The sequence below is a fragment of the Ailuropoda melanoleuca genome, chromosome 4 (assembly GCF_002007445.2).
Source record: "Ailuropoda melanoleuca isolate Jingjing chromosome 4, ASM200744v2, whole genome shotgun sequence".
Taxonomy (NCBI): Eukaryota; Metazoa; Chordata; class Mammalia; order Carnivora; family Ursidae; genus Ailuropoda; species Ailuropoda melanoleuca.
The window spans coordinates 53,395,681-53,417,475 of NC_048221.1; the positions used below are offsets into that span (position 1 = coordinate 53,395,681).

Sequence of the window (21,795 nt, forward strand, 5' to 3'; positions counted from 1 at the left end):
CTGCTCAGTGGGAGCGGCCCTGCTGCGAGCCCAGCACCTTGGGTTTGCATTCTGACTGCTTTCCACGGACTCCGTGACCTTGAAGTTGTTCCTTCCCCTCTCTGGGCCTCAATTTCCTCACCTGCCAAATGGAGACAGGAGCCCCTCCGTGGTACCGTGTCTCCCAAGGATGGACCCAATCTTTGCCGCCTTCCTTCGATTCTTGTCTCAGTTTCCCAGATGTGGGTCTCACTGGCTGGTGCCAAGGGGAGAGAGTGGATGTGATACCAGCTCCCACATCTGACCTGGGTGAACCTTTGCAACCCCCTGATATCCCAGGTGAATGCCCCCACAGTGTGGACAGGGAGAGGAGTCCAGGGTCAGGGAGGGGTCCCATCCTGTCTGCCTGTAAGTCCAGGTACCTCGGCTGCTTGGCCCGCAGGGCTGGCCTTGTGGTAGGAAATAAGGTGGAAGGGCCCAGAGGCCAGCGTTGCCGGGAGCTTGCCGGAGCCAGGCCATGGCGGCACTGTGCCCCCCGGTGCTCATTTCGCCACATTTGCTGTATTTAATCACACCCACCCACGCGCTCGCGTGGAGACCGTAACAGAGGCGTCTGTGTTTGGAAAGAAGAGCAGAGTGGGTATGAGGGTGGGCTTGGGGCCAGCCTGCCCGGGTTCAGGCTCCGAGCCGTGTGACCTTGGCCCTTTGCCCTGCTCCGTGTGCCTCGGTCTTCACGTTCGTAACATGAGGCTAATCATAGTCCCCACCTCATGGGGTGACAGAGAGGGTTATTGTGTGCAAAAGCTGGAACAGTGTCTACTGCAGAGTAATACTTAATAAATGCTGGTTATTTTTATCCCCATTTTTCAGACAGGAAACTGCAATCTGAAAGCAAACGCCTGGCGCATAATTAGAAGATAGGTCTTATTCACAGAGCCCTCAGAGGCCTCAGACTCGCATTATTTCAGGAAGCTGGCACAACCACCTGGTACCTGGGCGAGATCGTACCCCTTTCTGGACGCACAAGCACCGGGGCCAAGCAGTGCGGGATTTGAACCCGGCACTGTCGGACTTAAACCTCCCCACCAGGTCGTCCTCTCTCCAGGACCGGGTGGGCGGGTGTGGGGAGCGAGGCCCAGGGATCAGGGTGGGGAAGGGCGGCCGGCGTTGGCATGGCCTGGCAGGAGGACCCCTCCAGGGCCATTCCTGCGGCATTTCTGTAGCCTCTGCCCAGAGCCACACGGCTTGATCTGCGGCCTCGTTAATGGTGCCTGCCCAAGCATTTGCTCCTAATTATTGCGCTGCGAAGGCAGAGCCAGGAATATTAACAGGCATGCCACCTGTTTCCTGGCAGGTGGCCCTGTTGGTGCACCTGTCAGACAGCCGCCCTGGCCCATGCCGAAAATGCTTGGTGGCGTTTTATTTCTTGGCTCAGAAGTGTCTCAGAAGTATCAGACAGATGAGCTGCTTCCCCTGGCAGGGTTTGAGCCTCCCGGGGGGTTGCATTCTGGCTCTTGGCCTTGGAGGGGGGTCTGGTGAAAATGAGGGGTTCTGGAGAAGGTGAGAGGGGCTGGGCTCTATTGGAAATCCCCCCTCTGCTGCTTGGAAGCTGTGTGACGCTGGAGCGGTCACTTTACCTCTCTGAACATTGGTGCCCCATCTATGTTACAGGGCAGCAAGGAAGCGGTGATTCTCCACCTTTGTACCCAAGAAGTTTCTGATTCAACCATAGTTGTTTAAGCTCCCCAGGTGATATCACCTGTGATCGGGTGAGGCTTGATGCCTGGAGAGCCCTGAGCTCTATGCCTGGCTTGTAGTAGGCACCCAATAAAAGCTGTTTCCCTCTTGTGACACAAGCCCAGCCCTTACCATTTTGTAGGACATGCTTACCTCTGTTGTCTCCATAGAATAGCCTAGTGATTGTTTGAGTTCTTAATCATTATCCTCATTTTACCAATGGGGAAACTGAGGCCCAGAGTGGGGAAGGGACACATAGAGAGCAGGGGCTGGCATCTTAGCTAGCCTAGGCTTTCTTGACCCCAAGGCTCTTGTTCCTGACCCAAAGAAAAGACTGTCTGCCATTCTGCCAACGTTTAACCCTGGCAGAGGAAGGCCAGAGGAAGGGGGCTGGACCTTCAGAAGAAACCAGATTCTGCCCATGTCATCACTGCTTCTCTCTCCCCCAACCCTGGTCCAGTGGCCATGGGTGCTCCCCGGCCTCCAACAGTGGCTTTCTCCCTGTCTCCCTGCCTTTACCCTCCCCTGCCAGCAGCCAGAGGATAGTGCTAAATCATAATCAGACCATGTCCCTCCTCTGCTCCCAATGCTGCGATGGCTCCCGCCTCCCTCAGAGGAAAACCAGAGGCCTTAGGAGGCCCTGCCTTACACCCCTCTCCCACCCCTCGCATACCATACCCTCTCCTACTCCAGGCCTATTCTGCCCTCTCCCTCTTGGAGCAGCGCCTCCCCCCCACCCGCCATGACTCCCTCCTTCTTTTCAGACTTTTTTCAAATGTCACCTTCTCAATGAGCCCTTTTATGCCCCCCCATTTATTTTTATTTTATTTGAAATTTTTATTTACTTCTAAATGGCACATATAACACAAGAATACCCCTGGGGCATTTTAAAGGCACAATCGCAGACTTTTTTTGTTCCATTTGTATCTTTAACAGATAGACTTTTCCCTAAATATAATTACAAGAACAGCATCAGCCCAGCAGAATTAAGCAGGATTCGCCCCTATCAGCTGATACTCCATCCTGTGCAGTTTCCCCTGTTGGCGCCTGAACGTCTTGTCACACTTGGTTTATTCAGATCAGGGTCCAGCTAAGCTCCCTGGATGGTATTTGGCTGATGGCTCTCTTAATTCCCCCTTAATCTGTAACAACCACTTCCACCCATCCCGCCTGCTTTTTTTTTTTTTCTTAACCCTAATTATTTGTGGAGGAAATGGGGTGTTTTGTCCTGTAGAAATGCCTCGTGGTGTCATTTCATACATTCTTCTGTCCCCTGTACTCGCTTGTCAACTGGTATTTGAGTCTAAAGCTGGATTTGATTCAGTCTAATTTTGTAGGCAGGAATATGTCACGGGTGGTGCTGTGGGCTTCCTTCCACATCCCATCAGGAGGCACATAATGCCAGAATGTTCCACTTTTGGCAATGCTAAGATTGGTCCAGGGGTTCGAGGGCTGTCTGCTTGTCTCTCCGTCATAGGAGCTCTTTCAACCTTCCACTGACAATCAATGCTGGATCCTTTATCTCCTTAGGCCTGCAAAAAGGTGGTTTTCCAATTCTCTTATTTCCTCTACGCTTACTTGCTGTGGTTTTTCTGCAAAGAATGACTTTCTCTTATTAGGTTCCCCCAAATACTCTTCGTACAGGAGGACAGGATAAATACTTCATTTTTTACCTTCATTTACTGTTTATAGAATAAGGAACTGGTGCCGTAACTACTTCCAGGGGGGCAGGTGAGATTTTTTTTTTCTTCCGAGAATCCCAACCGCGTGGATTTTTACATTTTTGCAGTCATTATTCTTTCTGATGCTCAAAGTGACCCAGAGTCGGCCAGTGGGAGCCCCCTCAAGCTGGCTTCTCTGTCCTGTTAACCTTTCCCCGTCCGACTTGGAGCATTTCCTTACTTTCTGGTGCCACAAAGGTGTTCCAGGATCATCTTGGAACTTTCTCCTCCCCAGTCCTGGAATCAACCACTTCTCTGAGGCGCCCTGGGGGCCCTTTTAGTGGGACAAGGTGTTTAGAGACCACAGTCTGGGCTGTGGGGTGACCACCCCTTTATAATCAGCAGCATCTCCCTCTGTACCCCGACACCCCTCACCTTCTCTATTTATTTCTAGCATGTTTCAGCTCTAACATATTGCAGCATTTAACTAATTATTACATTTGTCATTTTTTCTCTGCCTCCCCCACTAGAAAATCCACGAAGGCTTGATTTTGTTCATGGCTGTACCTCTAGGCCTGACACAGAAGGTGCTTAATAAATGTTTGTTGAATGAGTGAATGGATGGCCCTCATCCTCTCCCTCCCCCAACCTGGAGAGGTGGTGAAGAGGTGTCTGCCCCCCCCCACACCCCTGGCCTGCCTGCATGCAGAGCCTGGGGGCCTCTGTCTTATTTTAATCTGCAGAGCCAGGCGAGCAGAAATGTCACCATTTGGCCCAGGGGGAAGAAAGGGCCGCCCGAGAAGATTAAAGGCATGTCTGATGAGATGCTAATTTGTTTCTGGAAGCAGGTGGGGGTGGCAGCAACCCCAGACTCTGGGGTTTTGCGAGGCTGAGGCAGGAATGGAAAAAGCGGAACCTGAGGACTAGAGACCGGCCTGCATCCCTTTGTGATTGGTGTCCTCCTTTTAGCCCGTCCTTGGGTTCTGTCAGCTCAATTTTGAGAGGAGTCCGATGACTCTGTGTTTGAATCCCAACCTGGCTGGCTCAGTGGCAGCAATGGGAGGAAGCTCTCTGGGCCTTGGGACAGAGGAAGCGAGATGGCACCTGGGGGGTGAGCACAGCGGAGATCTTGGAGTGTAACCCAGGGAGCGCTGGAGGACAGTGGGGACTTGCCCAGAGCCACACTGTGGTCCAGGGCTGGCCTGGCCCTAAACTCGGGGCTTCTGGCCCCCCCTCTGTGCTGATCTGTTCACCCTTGGTCGCTTCTCCTTTAAGAGGTTCTGTGCTCTCCCACCCTCTCCCTGGGGCTGCCATTTCTGTAAAAGGAGCCCTGTGAAAATCTGGGGGCCACGGAAGGGGTGTGTGTGTGGCGGAGATAACAGACAAGCGATAAGTGCCTGCAAACCAGAACCCCAGATCTCCATTCCTAACTGCTGACTCTGCAGTCTGCTGGGCCTGCCAGGCAAACTGCTCAGGAGAGGCTGGGAATCCATCATCAAGCTCTGGCCTCCTTTGACTGAGGTGCAGGCCCCAGGGGCCGCCGCTGAAGGCAGCGTGGGGAGCATGTCAAGCCATGTTCTGTTCTTCATTCATTCATTCATTCATTCAGCATTTGCTGAACCCCTGGTCTGTGCTGGAATCTGGGACTCTTGAGATGAGGAAGGCACTGGATTAGCCAGGACTTTTTTGGGTCCAAGTTACCAAAAACCCAACCCAACCTGGCTTAAGCAGAGAAAGGAATTTATTGGTTAAAGCAGCTGGGAAGGGGTACTACCGACTTCAGGTGTGGTGGGTTCCAGGTGCCAGGGGGACCTCATCCTCGGGATGCCTGACGACGAGGGCCTCAGTCCTCTCTCTCCTCTCCCTGCACCACCAACAGCTCCAGACTCACACCGCTTCTCTGCACCCCCGCTCCCCCCCAGGAAGGAATTTCCCTGAGTCCCAGAATAGCCTCTCGTTGGATTGACTTTGGTCATGTGCTCATCCCTGAGCCAGTCACCGTGGGGAGGACGGGAGGGTGCTGTCAGCAGGCTCTGGGTCAAGGGCTCTTCTTGGAGCTGGGGGGCGAGTTCTATCCAGACTGAGTGCAGGAGGGGAGCAGCTTCCCTGGGAAAACGGGAGGGAAGAGGATCAGAAGGTAGGACAACAGGGGTCTGTGCAGACAGAGAGCTTGCCGCCTGGAGAAGTTGGCCTGCGCATGGGGAAGGGAGGTGCATATTGAGGACCTACTGCATACAGATGCTCTGCTTTGTGGGATCATCTTTTCCTCCCTGTGGCCCTGTGAGCTACAGATTCCTGTCCCCTGCGTTCACACGGGGGAAGAGACTCAGGGAGAAGCAGCGTCTTCCGTTAGGAGCTCTTAGAGCGCAGGGATCGTGTCCTCCTCCGCTCTGCTCTTGGGGTGGCGCCCAGCACAGCGCCAGGGAGCTTCTCAGTAGGACCTGGGTCTTCTGGGCCCCATGGAGCCACCTCCCAAATCAGCTCCGAGGGGCTGGGCCTGCGTGACTTCGGGGTGTCTCCTGTGCCCTCTAGATGGGGGTCAACCCATGACGCCTTGAACTTGGGGAGAGATGGGGAAGTAAACCTACCCCTTTCCACAGTCCTCCCTCTAGAGCCCCCACACATGTAGGGACTCTTGGGTTGCGCTCATCTCCCTTGGCTCCTTTTTAAGATCAGTTCTTTCCCAGGCCCCCGCGGCGGCTCCGCTGCCCGGCTCGTTCGCCCGAGGCACCGAGGTCTACCTGATCGCCGCTAAACTGAAGTGGGAGCCCTGCTACACCTCACAACAGCCCTCTTACTAACAATGCTTTCATGTACTACTCACTGCTCAGTGTGGGCCTGGAACTGTCCCAGGAGCCTCATTCTCACAACACGTAAGGTACACAGTGAAATTATCTCCATCTTACAGGTGAGGAAACAGGCTCAGGGAGGTTAAGTGACCTGCCCAGTCATGCAGCCTGAAAGCAGTGGATCTGGGATTCGAACCCAGATGGGCTGGTTTCCACGGCCCACGGCCTTCAGCACTCCTGTGACTGTGCTCCACGGCCTTTAATGGCCTCAGGCCCTCCGTCTGTGCCAGGTGTCATGGACAACCCCCCAGTGCCCTCGGAGCTCCCTTTCTTCATTTGACCTAGGACAGTCCTGGGGATGGACGAGGCAAGTTACTGTGTCCATGTCACTGCTGAGGAAACCAAGGGAAACTTCCCTAAGGCCACACAGTGGGACGTGTCTAATCTGGGTTCCAACCCCGTGTGTGTGTGTGTGTGTGTGTGTGTGTGTGTGAGACCCCAGTCTCAAGGCTCTGGCTGTGGGCCCTTCAGCCTGTGGGGGGCTCTGGGGTGGGCAGAGTGGGACCTCCAGCTGGGCCGACCCACCTCTCTACCCATGTGTGGGTCTGGCCCCAGGGACGTCCTCCCCTGTGCGACACTTGCAGGACATCGTCCAGGAGATACTGGTGATGGGAACCCCTCCCGGGCCAGGCGGCTGGGTCTCTCCCCACCCTGGCGCCCCTCTGTGCACCTCCTTATTTATTGCTCTACTTTCCACGTGTCCATCGCAGCTGGTCCCAGAGACTTCTGGGACCTTTTGTCTTCTCACGGAGGTGGGGAGCAGCCTCGCTCTTGGCCAGAGTTGTTGTTCTGGGGTCGGACCGTGTGGGCTTCCGCCCCACCTGCTGCTCAGCAGTGTGCATGCTGCTGGGCGGACGGCCTCCCCTCCCCGGGCGGAGCTGGCAGGGTGCTCTGCACAGAGCCTGGTACACAGTAGGGGGTTAACAAGAGCTTCGTTACTGCCTGGATGTGGCGGTGGCGTAGTCTGGTGTCTGGTATCGACCCTGCTTTGCCAGTTGCACGATGGATGAGCCTGGGGCTATCTTTTTTTTTTTTTTTAAGATTTTATTTATTTATTCGACAGAGATAGAGACAGCCAGCGAGAGAGGGAACACAAGCAGGGGGAGTGGGAGAGGAAGAAGCAGGCTCATAGCAGAGGAGCCCGATGTGGGCTCGATGCCATAACGCCGGGATCACGCCCTGAGCTGAAGGCAGACGCTTAACCGCTGTGCCACCCAGGCACCCCTGAGCCTGGGGCTATCTTGTACCTCTCTCGGCCTCAGTTTCCTCGTTTGGAAAATGGGGATGACCCTGGGACCACCCTGGTGCACTGTGATGTTCGTGGAAAGCATTGGATTCCTGACTTTCTTGTCTGACTTCGGCCGGGCTGCCACCTTAATGGAAATCCCGTCTCCACTCACACGCAGGGGTTGGGCTCCATGAGGAATAATCAGATTATTGGCTGCTACTTATTATTTATTAAGTACCTACTGTGTGCCAGACTCAACTAAGTGCTCTTTGCACAGGATTTCATACAGGTCCCACCACATCAGAGATAGGGACTAACTGTTAGCCCCATTAGTCAGATGAGCAACAGGCTTCGTGGGGCGCACCGAGTCAGGATTCAAACTCGGGTCTGCCATCTCCAAAGACTTGTATTCTGTGAGGCTTCCCCTCCCTCTCTGTTTGCTAGGTCGGAGCTTTTCTGTCCAGCAAGAGGAAGGGATGCCAGACGCATTTATTGAGTTCTTGCTGAATGCCCGGAGCACTCGCGGGTACTCCCGTCCACTCCATGCAGTCAGCTGGGTGGATTCTCTTGTTATCCCATGTTCCAAACAAGGGTCATTGGAGAGATAAGGAGTGAAGAGGCAGGACCTAGGTCTCATCGTTGTACACCAGTGACCCCAGCAAATGTCTGTGCTGACTATAGGGGAGTGGGGACAAGTGGACCCTATCCTTGTTTCTGGGAGCCCCAGGTTTTGGGGGTGGACGGACAGTCTCCACCTGGTCTGAAAAGCATTATCGAGACCTGGCAGGCAAGGACTTCCAGCAAGGAGGGATCTCTGAAGGCTGAGCAAACATTCCCAGGCAGAGAAGTCCATCGGAGCCAAGCCAGACAGAACAGGCATCCCAGGCGGAGGGCCCTGCAAGTGCAAAGGCCTGGGGGCATCAAACAGCACAGCCTGGGGACCGGGGTGGGGTGGGGTGGGGTGGGGGATTGGCAGATTTGGGCAGAAGAAGGGGTGGACAGGGTGAGTGCTTTGGGAGGAAGAGGGCTGCTGCGGGTGGGGGGCGAGCACCCTTGAAGGTTTGCTGCAGTGATCGGAGCACCCTGGTGCTTCACTCCCCAGGCGGGGGCTGTGGTTGGAGGAAGGGACTCGCTGCCACAGATGCCACTGCCGATGCCACCGCTGCTGGCTCTGGGGAGGATTATCTATTTTAGCAACTCGGGAGGGTGGAGGCTGGGAGCGCCCAGCCTTTGCCAGTTAGCACAGGCTGCTCGGGAGCGCACAGAGGAGCGCCGGGCTCCAGGAGCGCAGGAGGCTTGGGCGGGTCGTGTCCCTGGCCCTGGGCCCCAAGGGCCCGAGGGTGCGATGCTGGCTGTGTCGCTCAAGTGGCGGCTGGGCGTGGTGAGGCGGCGTCCCAAAGGTACCGATGGGGGGGCCGGGCACGGGGCAGCCCTGCTGCCTGCCCAGGGGCTGGGCGGCTGGACCTGGATCTGGTTGAAAGGCAGAGGCTGGGGGCCCCCAGGGACTTGGGGCCTCCCTCCCTGGCCTGTCTCTGCCTCCGCCCCATCTCTCCTGGTGCTGTTTGGGTTTCGCTTCGGTTCTGGGTCTCTTTTTGAATCTGTACATGTGTCTGGCTTCTCCGCCCAGCTGGCTCTGTCACCTTCTGCATCTCTCCATCTCTCTCTGCCTTGTGCCCCGCCACCGCCCCCACCCCCATCTCTTTGTCTCGCCGAGTCTCTCTAACTCTCTGTCCGTCTTTTTCGTGTCTAATTGTTAATCTAATTTGATGGACTATATTGTTTTCTGAGTGTTTCTCTCTGTCTCCCTGTCTTTCTCTCTGCCTCTGTCTCTTTCCTTCTCTGTCTCTCTTTGTCTGGTTCTCTCGCGTGCGCTCTTTCTCTTTCTCTCTCTCATATCTGGTTCTCTCTGCCCCAGCCTGTTTTTTCCTGTCTTTTTCTCCCCCTCTGCCTTGCTCTTGTCTGTCCCTCTCCCTCTGTGTCTCTGTCATGGTCCCTCTCTGCATCTGAGTGTCCCTCTCCCTCTCTGCCTTCCTGTGCCACAGTCCTCTTCGTTGCCCCCCTCCCGTGGCATGTCCCTGACAGCCTTTCCTTTCCCCTCTGTTTGGGGCATGAGGTTGTCCTGGTCGAGCTGGGCCGGCAGGGATGCTGTGTCTGTGTGTTTAGGGCCAGCGGCTGTGGGCAGGCATTTGGGGTAGGGGGTCATGGGTAAAGGCAGGACTTGACCCTGGGTGAGATGGAGTGTATGCTGAGCCGCTTGTATGCAAGATTCCATCCTGCACAGGCAGCCCGGGGAGAAGACTCAGGATGGGGGAAAGGCTGGGGTGGGAGTCGGGGCAGGAGGAGTGTCGAGCTGGGAGTCAGGCTGCCCGAGCTGTGTAACCCTAGGTTTCGTCTGTGGCTTCCCTATGCTGCCGTCTCTCCATCTACAACACGGAGGGGAGGTGGGAGACGGTGGGTTCACAGCTTCTACGCTGCAGGCCTCAGAACTAAGAATAACCGTGCTGTTAATATGAACAACAGACACCGACATGAATTAAGTGCCACTGTGTGCCAGGCAATAGGGTCACTGATTAATGCCTCACAACAACCCCACAAAGTTGGTCCTGTCCTTACCCTGATTGTGCAGATGGGGAAACAGGCACACAGAGGTTAAGCAACTTGCCCAAGGCCACACGGGTGACATAAGGAGGCGCTCTCAAGCCGACTCTCATAACTGCCCTGAACATTTTCTAGACTCTGAGGAGCCTGCATAGGGAGGGGCTGCCCCGGGAGTGGTCAAGGGGTAGCAGGGCTCTTGGGGCCACAGAACGACTCTGGGCTCTGCACTGGCCCATAGGCCACTGGTGGTCTGACACCCTAGAGGTCTTTGGAAGCCCTTTCCACACAACGGAGCAGTCGAAGCTTGGAGAATACCAGGAACAGAGTTTCCCTTGGGGCTTTCCAGGGACTCCTGTGTTAGGACCACCTCCCAGGGAGACCCTCCCCCTTTGAGGCTTTTGTCCTCTTCAGGTCCCTAGACCCTGAGCACCTGGTGGGACCCTCCCAGGCTGGAGGGACAGACAGATACACCGAGGAATGCTCCGAATTTGAGCTTCCCCAGTACAATTATTTAGCCAACTAAATGCTGCGCCTTTGCAGATGCAGGACGTACTTGTATTGTCCCCAACAGACCTGGATTCACATCCTACCCCGGCTCTTACCTCCTTTGTGGCCCATTCAGAACCTCCGTTTCCTCATCTGTAAGATGGACCCAAGAAAAGCCACCTTCCTAACATTGCAGTGATGATTGGGAAAGACTGGGGCGAGACCTGGCACGCAGGAGACACCTGGTAGTTTTGAATTCCATCTTCTCATCAGAGGCTCAGCCTCTTTCTTCCTCCCCGCTCCCCCCTGTATACACACCACCGATCCAGGGTGTTGGTGTCTGGGACCAGCGAACCCCTAACAAACAGAGGGGAGCATGCCCTGACTGGGGGCACACCGTGCACTGGTGCGTGCCAGGCTCCTGTCTGGCATCTCCACTTCTTTGCGGGGGGCTGCTCTGATGGCGGTACAGGGAACTCGTTTGCTCTTACGGGGAGCCTTTGCACCCATTTGTGAAAATCTAAAAGCTCAAGGGAGGAGGATTTAAGGGATTGGGGAAAGGGGAGGTGTTTCTTCAGTCTTCATTTCCAAAATATTGTTTATTTGTTTTTCTTTTTTTTAAGATTTATTTATTTATTTCAGAGAGAGAGAGAGCAAGCAGAGGGGGAGGGGCAGAGGGAGAGGGAGAGAGAGTCTCAAGCAGACTCCCCTGCTGGGCCCAGAGCCCAACATGGCACTGGACCCCAGGACCCTGAGATCGAGACCTGAGCGGAAACCGGGAGTTGGCCGCTCAACCAACTGAGCCACCCAGGCGCCCAAAATACTGCTTTGGATGACACAGCTTCCATTTCCAACCCATATTTTCTAATAGGTCTTTCTGTTTCCCATCTTTTCTGGGTAAGACCCTTAAGTTCCTTACCCTGTGATTGCTTGAGAGGGAGTCCTGGGGCCCTCTGGCCAGGTGAGACCCCTCCTGTGTCCCTGTGGCTGGGATTTGAGGCTTTGCTCAAACTTGGGGGCTGTAGTCTGCACCCAGGCCAGGACTGGGGGAAGGGGGTGTTCAGTCCTGACTCAGCTCCCCCGATTTCAGCCAGGGGTCCAAGAGGAGGGGAACACCTACTGCGCATGCACAGTTGGGGGCACACCCTTTCGTGTGCTCCCAGTCTTGATAGTGTCATGGTGCCCCCATCTGGACAGTGAGGAAATGGAGGCCTGGGGAGGGGAAGGGAGGGGTCTGCGTCGCTGGCCTGACTCTCACATGCATGTGCTGGACCCCAGGGCCCGCAGAGAACACAGACATTCCCAGGCCACTGTGCCTTCCTCACTAGCCTGGCTATAAAGACAGCAGCACCCCCGCAAGAGGATTCTGGGAGAATCAGATCAGCGAGGCTTCTTTCCGGGCTATGCTTGGACCTCTAGGGGCATAAAATGGTCACGTTAAATTCAAAGAGGGATTTAATTTGGTGTGTGTAGATGTGAGGGAGGCCGGATATACAGAGCACAGGCTTTGGGGCCAATTGCCAGGTGTAAATCCAGCTGTGCAGCTGGGGCAAGTGCCTTCATCTCTCTGAGCCTCAGTTTCCCCCATCTGTAAAGTAGAGTTAATATTAGAATCTTCCTTGCTGGGTGGCTGCAAGGTGAAACTTTCAAAGTGCTAGGTGTCAGGGCCCCAGAAGGGGATTACTTGCAGTTCCTGACCCAGAGGGCTTGGGGGGAGGGGGAAATGACATGTAGATGATGTCAGCACTTCAGTGGGGTACGGATGGTTGGGTCCACTTGGAACCTGGAGAAGAAAGCAGTGCTTTTGCTTGAGGGGGGTCAAGGAAATCTCCCAGAGTGGGGTTTTTAAGGATGAGTAGGAGTTTGCTAGGCAAAGAGACTAGCTTGAACAAATACCTCAAAACTTCAAAGATCGGCCTCAGGGAGCTGAGAACTTTAGTCAGTGCGAAAGGTATAAGGAGAGAGGGGAGCCAGGGTGGGGGAGGCAGGAGGCTGTGGAGCTTGGACTCTGTCCTGAGGTCAGTGGGAGCCATGGAAGGTCCCTGAGTAGGAGAGAGGGGAGGACAGCTTTGAGTGTCAGCCCAGGCTCTGGCTACTGGGCAGACTACAGGGGAGGATGCAGGGAGGAGGCTGGGCTGCGGTCCAGGTGAGAGGTGAGGCTAGGGCTATAGGGGGCAGGATCAGTGGGTGTTGAGGCACAGAATATCCTTTGCCATTCACTCATTCCACAGCTATCTCCTAGCACCTACGATGTGCCAGGTTCTGTTTTAGGCCCTGGGGGCTCTGTAGGGAGCAAGACTAACCTAAATCCCTACCCTCGTGGAGCTAGCATTCTAGCAGTGACAGCAGGGGAACAAGGAAAATGAATGGCAGTGATGCATGCTGTGGAGAAGAATAGAGCAGAAAGAGGGGATGGGCTGTGTGGGTAGTGGCACGCAGTTTTAAGTGAGGTGTTCAGAGAGGGCCACACTGAGAAAGTGACATTAGAGCAAAGCCCATATGGAGGTGAGGGAGATCGTGTGGCTATCCAGGGGAAGAATGTGGCTGGCAGAGGCCACAGCCAGTGCAAAGGTCCTGAGGTATGAACATGTTGGGTGTTCCCAGGCTGGCAAGGCTAGAGCAGAGGGGCTGAAGGGGCAAGATGGAGGAGATGGGCTCAGTGAGGTTCTGGGCAAGGGTGTGTCATCTGGCTCCCAGGCCAGTGGATGTATTGAAGGAGCAATGGGCAATTTTAGGGATAACGAGGTTGTCCCAAGGTTAAGGATAGCAATCTTCCTCCTGACCACAGGGCAGCTCCTGGGCACTGGGAGGGGCTGTGCCATGGCCTCCTGAGCTTTGTCTGCCTGTGCCCCCTCCACGGTTCTCATCTGTGATGAATTATTTACTCCTTCCTTCCCCTCTGTAATGAGGCTCTCTAGCTCGCCTCCACATCCGGCTCCTGGCATCTCTCACAGCGCAGCAACTGCACCGGGGTCTCACATCTGACTCCCAAGGTGGAAACCAGCCCCTCCCTCAGGGCCCGAACAGCACCTGGCTCCTAGGCCTCTGCCCTCTTGATTCCGCGGTGGGGGACGCCCCAGACATTCAGGTCAACTGCGGTGTCTCAGAGACCACGGGATTTCTTTTTTTATCAAGAAGGCAGAGATTAGGTGCAAACTTCTGGACCTATTCTTTGTTCCCCAAGCATTTATTGAGCACTTACTGTATGTCAGTACTGTATCCTAAGTACTTCACATGTATTTTCTTTTTTTTTTTTAAGTTTTTTTATTTATTTATTCGACAGAGATAGAGACAGCCAGCGAGAGAGGGAACACAAGCAGGGGGAGTGGGAGAGGAAGAAGCAGGCTCATAGCGGAAGAGCCTGATGTGGGGCTCGATCCCAGAATTCCGGGATCACGCCCTGAGCCAAAGGCAGATACTTAACCGCTGTGCCACCCAGGCGCCCCTCACATGTATTTTCTTATCCTCACAACAGTCCTGTGAATTGTTAACTAAATTACCCCATTTTGCAGATGAGGAAACTGAGCCACAAAGAAATGACTTTCCAAGGTCGCTCAGCCAGGAAGGAAATGCAATCTGTGCCCTCCCCTCTCCCCTTGTAGTCTGACTTCCAAGCCCAAGTGTCTCACCACGGAAGCATTTCTCAGTGGTCAGTTATCTGGTTGCCCTGCCAGCAACAGGAGACCCCTCTGTTGCGTGCCCAGCGTGTGGCTGCTGGTCTGTCTTCCCCAGTCTCCCTCAAGATTCTCCATCCTCCTTCTGCTCTCCCCACCCTGAGATAGCCCTGCAGAGACAGCAGTGGAGCCCCCCAAGATTGCCTCTCCTGGTTGAGCAGCCCCCTTTCTCAGGGTGTCCCCCCTCCCCACCTTGTCACCAACTCTGTCCATGCCCCAGCCTGTCCAGGTCGCTGTCACAGGGCAGAGCCCAGAGTTGAGCCCAGGGTCTGGGGAAGTCTGAGCAGGCAGAGAGTAGCCAGGCCCCTTCCCGATTCTGGGCCCTGGACGGTCCTGATGGCACATCCGCCTTGCCGGTGTCACCCACCCGCCGGAACCAGTGGTGATCTTGTCAGCTAACGTCCCAGCAATGTTTGCATTGTCAGCTTGAATGTTCAGTCCAGCGGGACCATCTGCCTGCCTTAATTGCCCGGATAATTGTGAAAGCCGTGGGCCCTGTCTCCTTCCCTGAGGACATGGCCTGATGGAGCGGAAAGAGCGTCCATTAGACAGGAGACTGGGACCGACCCCACTTTCTGTGGTCCTTGAGTGGGTGGCTGCTCCTCCTGGCCTCAGTTTCCCTTCTGTGCCCCCTGTTGTGCTCTCCAGCGGCTGGAAGCCCCCTTGCTACCTCCCCCCATCCACCCGTTTGCTCTCCTTGGGCTGACTTTCTCTCTCCAGCCCCCGCATTTTGCTGTCTTGGCCGAGGTGACGGTGACTCATAAGCAGATGTGTGGACAGGTGGGCGGGCCAGGGGGGCCACATCCTCAGCAACCTCTCACAGCCACACAACTGGGGCAGCTAGGGTCCCTGTGGGTGACCTTGGGGAAGGTCCCTGCCACTCTGAGTTTTGGTGCCCTGTTTGCAGAATGTATTTGTCGAGGAAGGTTTTTGGAAAAGGCTGAGGATTGTTTAGAGCCTCAGCCGGAGACTGAGGTGAGGGGGACCCAGGCTAGCTGAGGTTGGAGCTGAAAACCCCCCGGGACCACAGGTCCGACTCTGGCTCCAGCCCACACGTGTACCACTGTTTTACACATGAGAAGGTTGAGGCCACTTTTGCTCAAGGTCACCCAACCAGTCAGAGGTGGAGTCAGGACTTGAACCCAGGGCTCCGCTGAGGCTCCCATGGCACTACTGCTGGAGGAGGCAGTGCTAACAGGCTGGGAGGGGACAGCCTAGAATGTTCCTCACCACTTTGGTGTCAGGCTCATCTGGGGGTTGATGGGCAAAGAAGAGGGTGGGATGTCTGGTGAGTTGACAGAAGTGGGACTGTGAGGTGCCCTAGGGCGTTGGGGACCCAGATGAGGCATCAGCCAGCTGGAGGATTAGGGAAGGCTTCCTGGGGGAAGAGACAGGGGGGACTTGCAGCATTTGGCCACGCAGGCAAGGGATGAGGGAGGGGGCATTCCTGGAGGACCATGAGGAGGTAGAAATGGCTCAGGGTACATGGTGCTGGGAATGGGGGGAGACGCTGGAGAAGGGGGTAGCCAGTTCTGGACATGGGTTGGCAACCTCCCGGTGATTCTTCCTAAACAACGCTGAGGGGCTGTGGGACATGGGAGGCCTCAGCTGGCAGGCAGCAGGCACTGGCCCGGAAATCTCAGGGTCAAGCCTTGTCCTCAAACAAGCGGCCTCTGCCAGGTCCCACCCCCAACCCTGCAGGCCCTTCCCCATCCCACAGCTGCACCAGTGGGAGACCTGCTGCCTGGCTTTCGGTATATTCATGAGCCGTGTGGGACCCTTGGGTGGACCTTCCCCGGTTATCACCCTTCCTGTGGTTCCGCATCGGCGCCTAACTCTAGGGTTCTCTTTGAATATTCAGGTCCACCAGGAGGGTACAAAGAAAATGAGGCTCTCACACAAAGCCCTTTTGAGAATGTGTGTCTACTGGACTGTGATTAAGGCTTTGGAGCCAGACACCGAGTTCCTCGGTCTCTTGGCCCTCTGGACTCCAGGTTCCCCATCTGTGGAAAGACATGATCATCCTAGCGTCATGGGCCTGGTACAGATGCGCTGGAGGTGAAAGCTTGCCGAAAGCCGTTGGGATTAAAGACACACACGTGAGCGTGGCCCCAGACCGCTGGGGGCGTGACCACCCACTCGTTCCAGCTCCACACACCCGAGTGACACTCAGGGCAGGAGGGGAGCTGGCAGGACCCATGGTGGAAGCCACATCCAGACTCTGGGCTTTTCTGCCTGGGCTCAGAGGCCATGGCCTCGGTCTGGACCGTCTTGGGACAAGGATCCTGGGGTCCTGGGGGGCCCCAGGGAGGCAGGCTCCAGCTCAGGATAATGGAGGGACTCATCCCTCAACTATTCAGGAATAGGGTAGGCTGCTTATGAGGTGGTGAGCTCCCCATTTGTGGAGCTATACTAGCTGTATCAGACTGCAGAAAGGGTTTCTATGTTGGATTGAAGAGTCAGAGGGGATGAATTATTGGTTTCTTCCCAACATAGCAATCTAGAGATTACATATAATCATCATTTATTTCTCATTCATTCATTCATTCATCCTAGCACTTACTGCATGCAAGGCCCGCTCCTGGATGTAGGGTTGAAATCAATGAGCAAGATAGTCAAGGGTTGTCCCCTATTAAGTGGAAAAGAGCAGGTGAGCAAATGCATTGAAGGAAAGACAGGAAGGAGGTCAGGGTGGGCTTCTGGGTGGAGGCAGCATTTAGGCTGGGCTCTAAGGATTTTCATCCTTAGATGGGGGGGAGAGAGTTCCAGAAGGAGGGAAAGGCCCATCTAAAGGACCCGAGGAAGGAGCACGTGAATCTGAAATCTGACCCTGGCCCCGTACTGGCTAGAGGGCTTGTCCAAGTCTCTTCTCCTCTCTGGATCTTCAGTTTCCCCTCATAAAATGGGAGCAGCAGGGCTTTTGAAAGATTCCATGAGACACTAAACATCAAATGCTAGGTACCCAGTGGGCACTTTGTACATGTTAGCCCCTTCTCTTTCTCTGGGGCATATGCATTTGGACAAGGGCAATTCTTTTTTTTTTTTTTAAATTTTATTTTATTATATTGTGTTAATCACCATACAGTACATCCCCAGATTCCGATGTAAAGTTTGATGCTTCATTAGTTGCGTATAACACCCAGTGCACCATGCAATACGTGCCCTCCCTACTACCCATCACCAGGCTATCCCCTTCCCCCACCCCCTCCCCTCTGAAGTCCTCAGTTTGCCTCTCACAGTCCATAGTCTCTCATGTTTCATTCCCCCCTCTGATTACCCCCCTTTTCTTTATCCCTTTCTTCCCCTACCGATCCTCCTAGTTCTTATGTTCCATAGATGAGAGAAATCATATGATAATTGTCTTTCTCTGCTTGACTTATTTCACTTAGCATTATCTCCTCCAGTGCCGTCCATGTTGCAGCAAATGTTGAGAATTCGTTCTTTCTGATAGCTGAGTAATATTCCATTGCATATATGGACCACAGCTTCTTAATCCAATCATCTGTTGAAGGGCATCTCGGCTCCTTCCATGATTTGGCTATTGTGGACAATGCAGCTATGAACATTGGGGTGCATATGGCCCTTCTCTTTACTACGTCTGTATCTTTGGGGTAAACACCCAGTAGTGCAATGGCTGGGTCATAGGGTAGTTCAATTTTTAACTTTTTAAGGGACCTCCACACTGTTTTCCAGAGTGGCTGTACCAACTTGCATTCCCACCAACAATGTAGGAGGGATCCCTGGACAAGGGCAATTCTTGACCCAGAGGATGGAAGGTGGGACTCCAGGCATAGTGTTTGCCACAAGGCTGAACCTGGACCCGAGGCCAGTCTCCCGCTCCCGAGTCACTCGAGGGCACAGGTGGAGGGCTGTGCCTGGCCCTCCCAAAGCCTCATCAATTGCCAGCTGCCAGGAGGTATCGCTGTAATCAGACTCCACCACGCAGAGGCTCCAGCCGTTGCTCCTCACAGCTTGGTCCCGGGCGGCTGCCCTCTCCGTCCGTGCCCCGAAGCATCTCACTGGAGCGCGCTCAGGAGAGCTCACTCTTCCCTAAATGTCATGTGCTTGGTGGCCACAGTGCCAGGAGTGCCCCCTTCAGTGCATTCCCTCCTCCGGAGCAGGTCCCTGCATCTTCGGGACCCAGCCCCACCTGCCTGCCCAGCCCCCCTGCTCTCTGGGGCCTTCTGACCCCAGCCATGCTGGTGGGTGCTTTTCCCTGCACATACTGTGCACCTTTCCACCTCACACCCTTTGCCTAGGCTGGCTGGTCCCTCTGTCTGGAATGCCTTTCCCACCCCATCCTTGAGTGGTTTGTTCCTTTGTCCCTCAAGACGTAGGTCAGACACCACCTCTACCAGGCAGCTTTCCCTGACTCCTTCAAGCAGCCCTGACTCTTTGGTCCCTTTGTTATGTTTGGGCTTATAGCAGATCCTCTCTGGGTGGAGTTCCTTCTGCTAGAGATGCTGATGTTCTGACATCATATGTGATGTTCTTGGCATGGAGGAGGTCCTGTGTGAGCAGTTGTTGGGCCTTGAACCCGGTCTTTTGACGCCAGCCAAGGGTTCTCTCCAGGGCAGGACAGGGAGGGCTGCTGCCAGGGTGGCATTGACATCCGGAGATCGGAATGCACAAAGCTACTCTTTCCCAGGGCTGAGCCCTGAGAACTTGCCCATTTATTTTCATGTTATGCTCCTTTTGTCTGAAAGGCAGCAAGAGGGCAGGTGGGCCGACCCTGAGCCGCTCCCCTGGAGCGGCATGGCTGAGGGTTGACTTGAGGTCAGCTGAGGCCCTCGCCCCCATGCACGGACTCTCTTAGCACCCACTCAAGTTAGTTTTCTAAAGCACTTATCCCTTTCTCCCTCTAAACTCTTCCATGGCTCCTTGGTGGCATCAGGCCCCTATTAATGTTCTGCTTTTAACCCCAGGCTCCAAGGGTTGAGCTGAAGTCCTCGGTTCATGGTACCTGGGGTCCTGTGCCAATTCAGCACCCACTCTGGCTCTGTTTTATCTAATTTTTTTCTCCTTCGTGCCCTGTCCCCATGCCCAGTTACATCCCTTGCAACTGTCCCTCTGTGAAACAGGTCTTTACACATGTGTGCACCCTTGCAGTGCTTTCTGTGTGTTTTTCAGCTATAGAAACGAAGTGACAGGGTAGGTCTCATTCTCTTTTCGCCCCCTCCCTCCCCTCTTCTCCCCTTCTCTGCCCTTCCTCCCTTCTCCTTCTTCCTCTCCTTTTTCTGCCTTCCTTTCTTCCTTTCTTTAACTGGACCCTTTGTTTCCTAAATCCATCCGCTGTGCTTCTGACTGCTGTGTCATACTCCATGGGGAGTGGCCGCCACATGTTACCTGTCCCCTCCCCCGGATGGAGACCAAGGTCGGCTTCACTGACAACATTCCCATTCCTGCCCTTTTGGGAGCGGGGGTGGGTTACCCTTGGATAACCACCAGGAGTGAGGGTGCTGGGAGACAGCATGCACTGACACCTCATCACTCTAGGGCTGCCTCAGTTTACCCCCCACCAGGAGTGCCCGTGACTCTCCACCTAACCCCCCCCATACTCACCAACACTTACTTTGTCTGCATTTCTAATGTCCACCATTCTGATGAGGGTCAAGTGGGAGTTCATCGGTCTGTTTACACTTCTCTGATGCCAGTGAGTTGGAACAGCTCTGCGTGAACTGGGGGCTGTTTCCCTTCATGCTTGGTGCCTTGCCTATTCAGTCAGTGCCCGTTCATCTTTTCTTTTTTTTTCGACTTTCAATTTTATTTTTGTGCTTTTATTATTTTTTTTTATCGAAGTATCATTGACACAAAATGTCCCCTTTTTCTGTTTCTTCTCATTTTGCATCAAGATGCATCCGGACTCTGCTTTCTGACCTCTCCCCCTTGGTGGGTCCCCAAACTTGCACAGCTGGCTGTCCCTATCAGAAGGGCTTTAATGTGTGGTGGAAGAGGAAACTGAGGCTCAGAGCAGGCAGGGACTAACCTGGAGAGTAGAGAAAATTGGGTTCTGGGTTTCTTGCCTCTCGGGTGCCTTTCCTCTTTCCTCCCGTCTTGTCCACCCACCACCACCACCCATGCATCCTGACCCCACAGCCCATTCTGTCTGGCCACCATTTGGAAGAAAGTCAGATCACACATGACCCTGCTCAGAACCCTTCATCAGCTCCCCTCGTGCCCAAAGCAGAATCCCGACTCCTCTCCGGCCCAGTGACCTCAGCCACACTGGCCCCCAATGGCTCCCCTTTCCATGCTTCTCCTCTGCCTGACCGCCGTCTCCCGTTTCCCCAGAGAGCCTCCCTGGCCCCCCTGCCTGTGCTGTCCCGACTCCCCTCTGCACCTTCTCGTTAGGTATCTAGATTTGCATGTTTTTCATCCTGAGCTGAGAGTCAGACAGGCGGGCTCTTCAGCTGTTTCGTTCATTGCAGAAAACTTGGGCCAAGCTCAGTTTCTAGCGGGTAGTGGGTGCTTAATAAATATTCTTTGAATGACTGGGTGGCCAGAGAGATGAGGCAGGGCTGTGATCACGCTGGCTACTTTTGTGTGCCCTGTACTGGACAGTTTTCTAGGTGTTTTGCTTATTCACTGAGTTTCTCAACAGTAGTCCTTTGAGTGGACAATTTCATCATCAGTACTTTAGAGGAGGAACCTGAGGCTCAGAGAGGCCCTCTGTGGCCTCATGTCCTCTTTTCCAGGAGGGAAGCCATTGCAGGCATCAAGGGAAGTACAGAGGCCAAGAAGGAGCGTAGGGAGCTGCCCTATCTATAGACAGGCCCAGGGTTGGTGCCTCTCGCCCCTCTCCAGTCAGAAGATTCCCAGGGATGCCCCAGGGGCATCAGCTTGGCCCTTCTGCCTCCCCCCCAGTCCTTGTCCTTCCTGAATCTGCATGGACTGGTGAGAGGGCTTCTGAGTGTGCCTTTCTCAGGGGGCTAGGGGTTGGGGTGTTAGTATGGATGGTATCAGGAGGACCTGGGCTCAAATCCCAGTTCACCCCTCACCCCCTGTGTGACTAAGAGCAAGTGGCTTCACCTCTCTGGGCTCCTGTTTTGTCATCTCTGAAATGGGGATGTTGTGTCATGAAATGAGGAAATACATGGAAAATGTTGAAAGTCAGGCCTGGCACACAAGGGGTCTTCTCCTGGTTCTGAAGAATGGTCAGCTGTGGTTCCTCTGACATCCCAGAGCCTCCCCCTTCCTTGGTCTGAGCACACAGCCTGTCACCTGAGTCCCCTTGGGCGGCATGCCCATGCCCTCCAGCGCTGGGGGAAGGCTGCAGTGAAGGGCTCTGGGAACCGGCAGGTGTCTGGGGCCGCAGCCTGGGAGCAGCCCGCTGATGTGACACTGCCCCTGGAGTCAGGTGAGGGATAACGGGGGAGGGGGGGTGTTTGGAACAGGTTGTCTGGAGTGGGGGCTGCAGCCAAACAGCACCCCCTAAGAGGGGGTCTGCTAGTGCTTCCCCTGTGGCTGTTGGAGTCACAGACTGGGTCTCAGTTTCCCTATCTGTAAAATGGGGACCCAACTTGTGGAAATGTTTACCAACCAGTCAGGGGGCAGCAGTTGTCCTGGCCTGGCCTCTGGGGTGG

At 54.8% G+C, this 21,795-nt stretch overlaps 1 protein-coding gene across 7 annotated transcripts in view; it reads left to right on the forward strand.

The window, feature by feature from the left end:
- The window catches only part of GRIP2 (glutamate receptor interacting protein 2), a 98,163-nt gene that overhangs the window by 28,650 nt on the left and 47,718 nt on the right, over positions 1-21,795 (forward strand). For 2 of the 7 annotated variants that reach the window (XM_034658821.1, XM_034658826.1), the window contains exon 1: positions 8,686-8,854. The exons of 1 other annotated variant lie outside the window; for it this stretch is intronic. In XM_034658821.1, the coding sequence (XP_034514712.1) occupies positions 8,800-8,854 (55 nt within the window). In that variant the 5' untranslated portion in view covers positions 8,686-8,799. Of the gene's footprint in view, positions 1-8,684; positions 8,855-21,795 lie in introns of those variants that run through there. 4 more of the 7 variants (XM_019801216.2, XM_019801219.2, XM_034658824.1 and 1 more) reach the window with 3 other exon arrangements.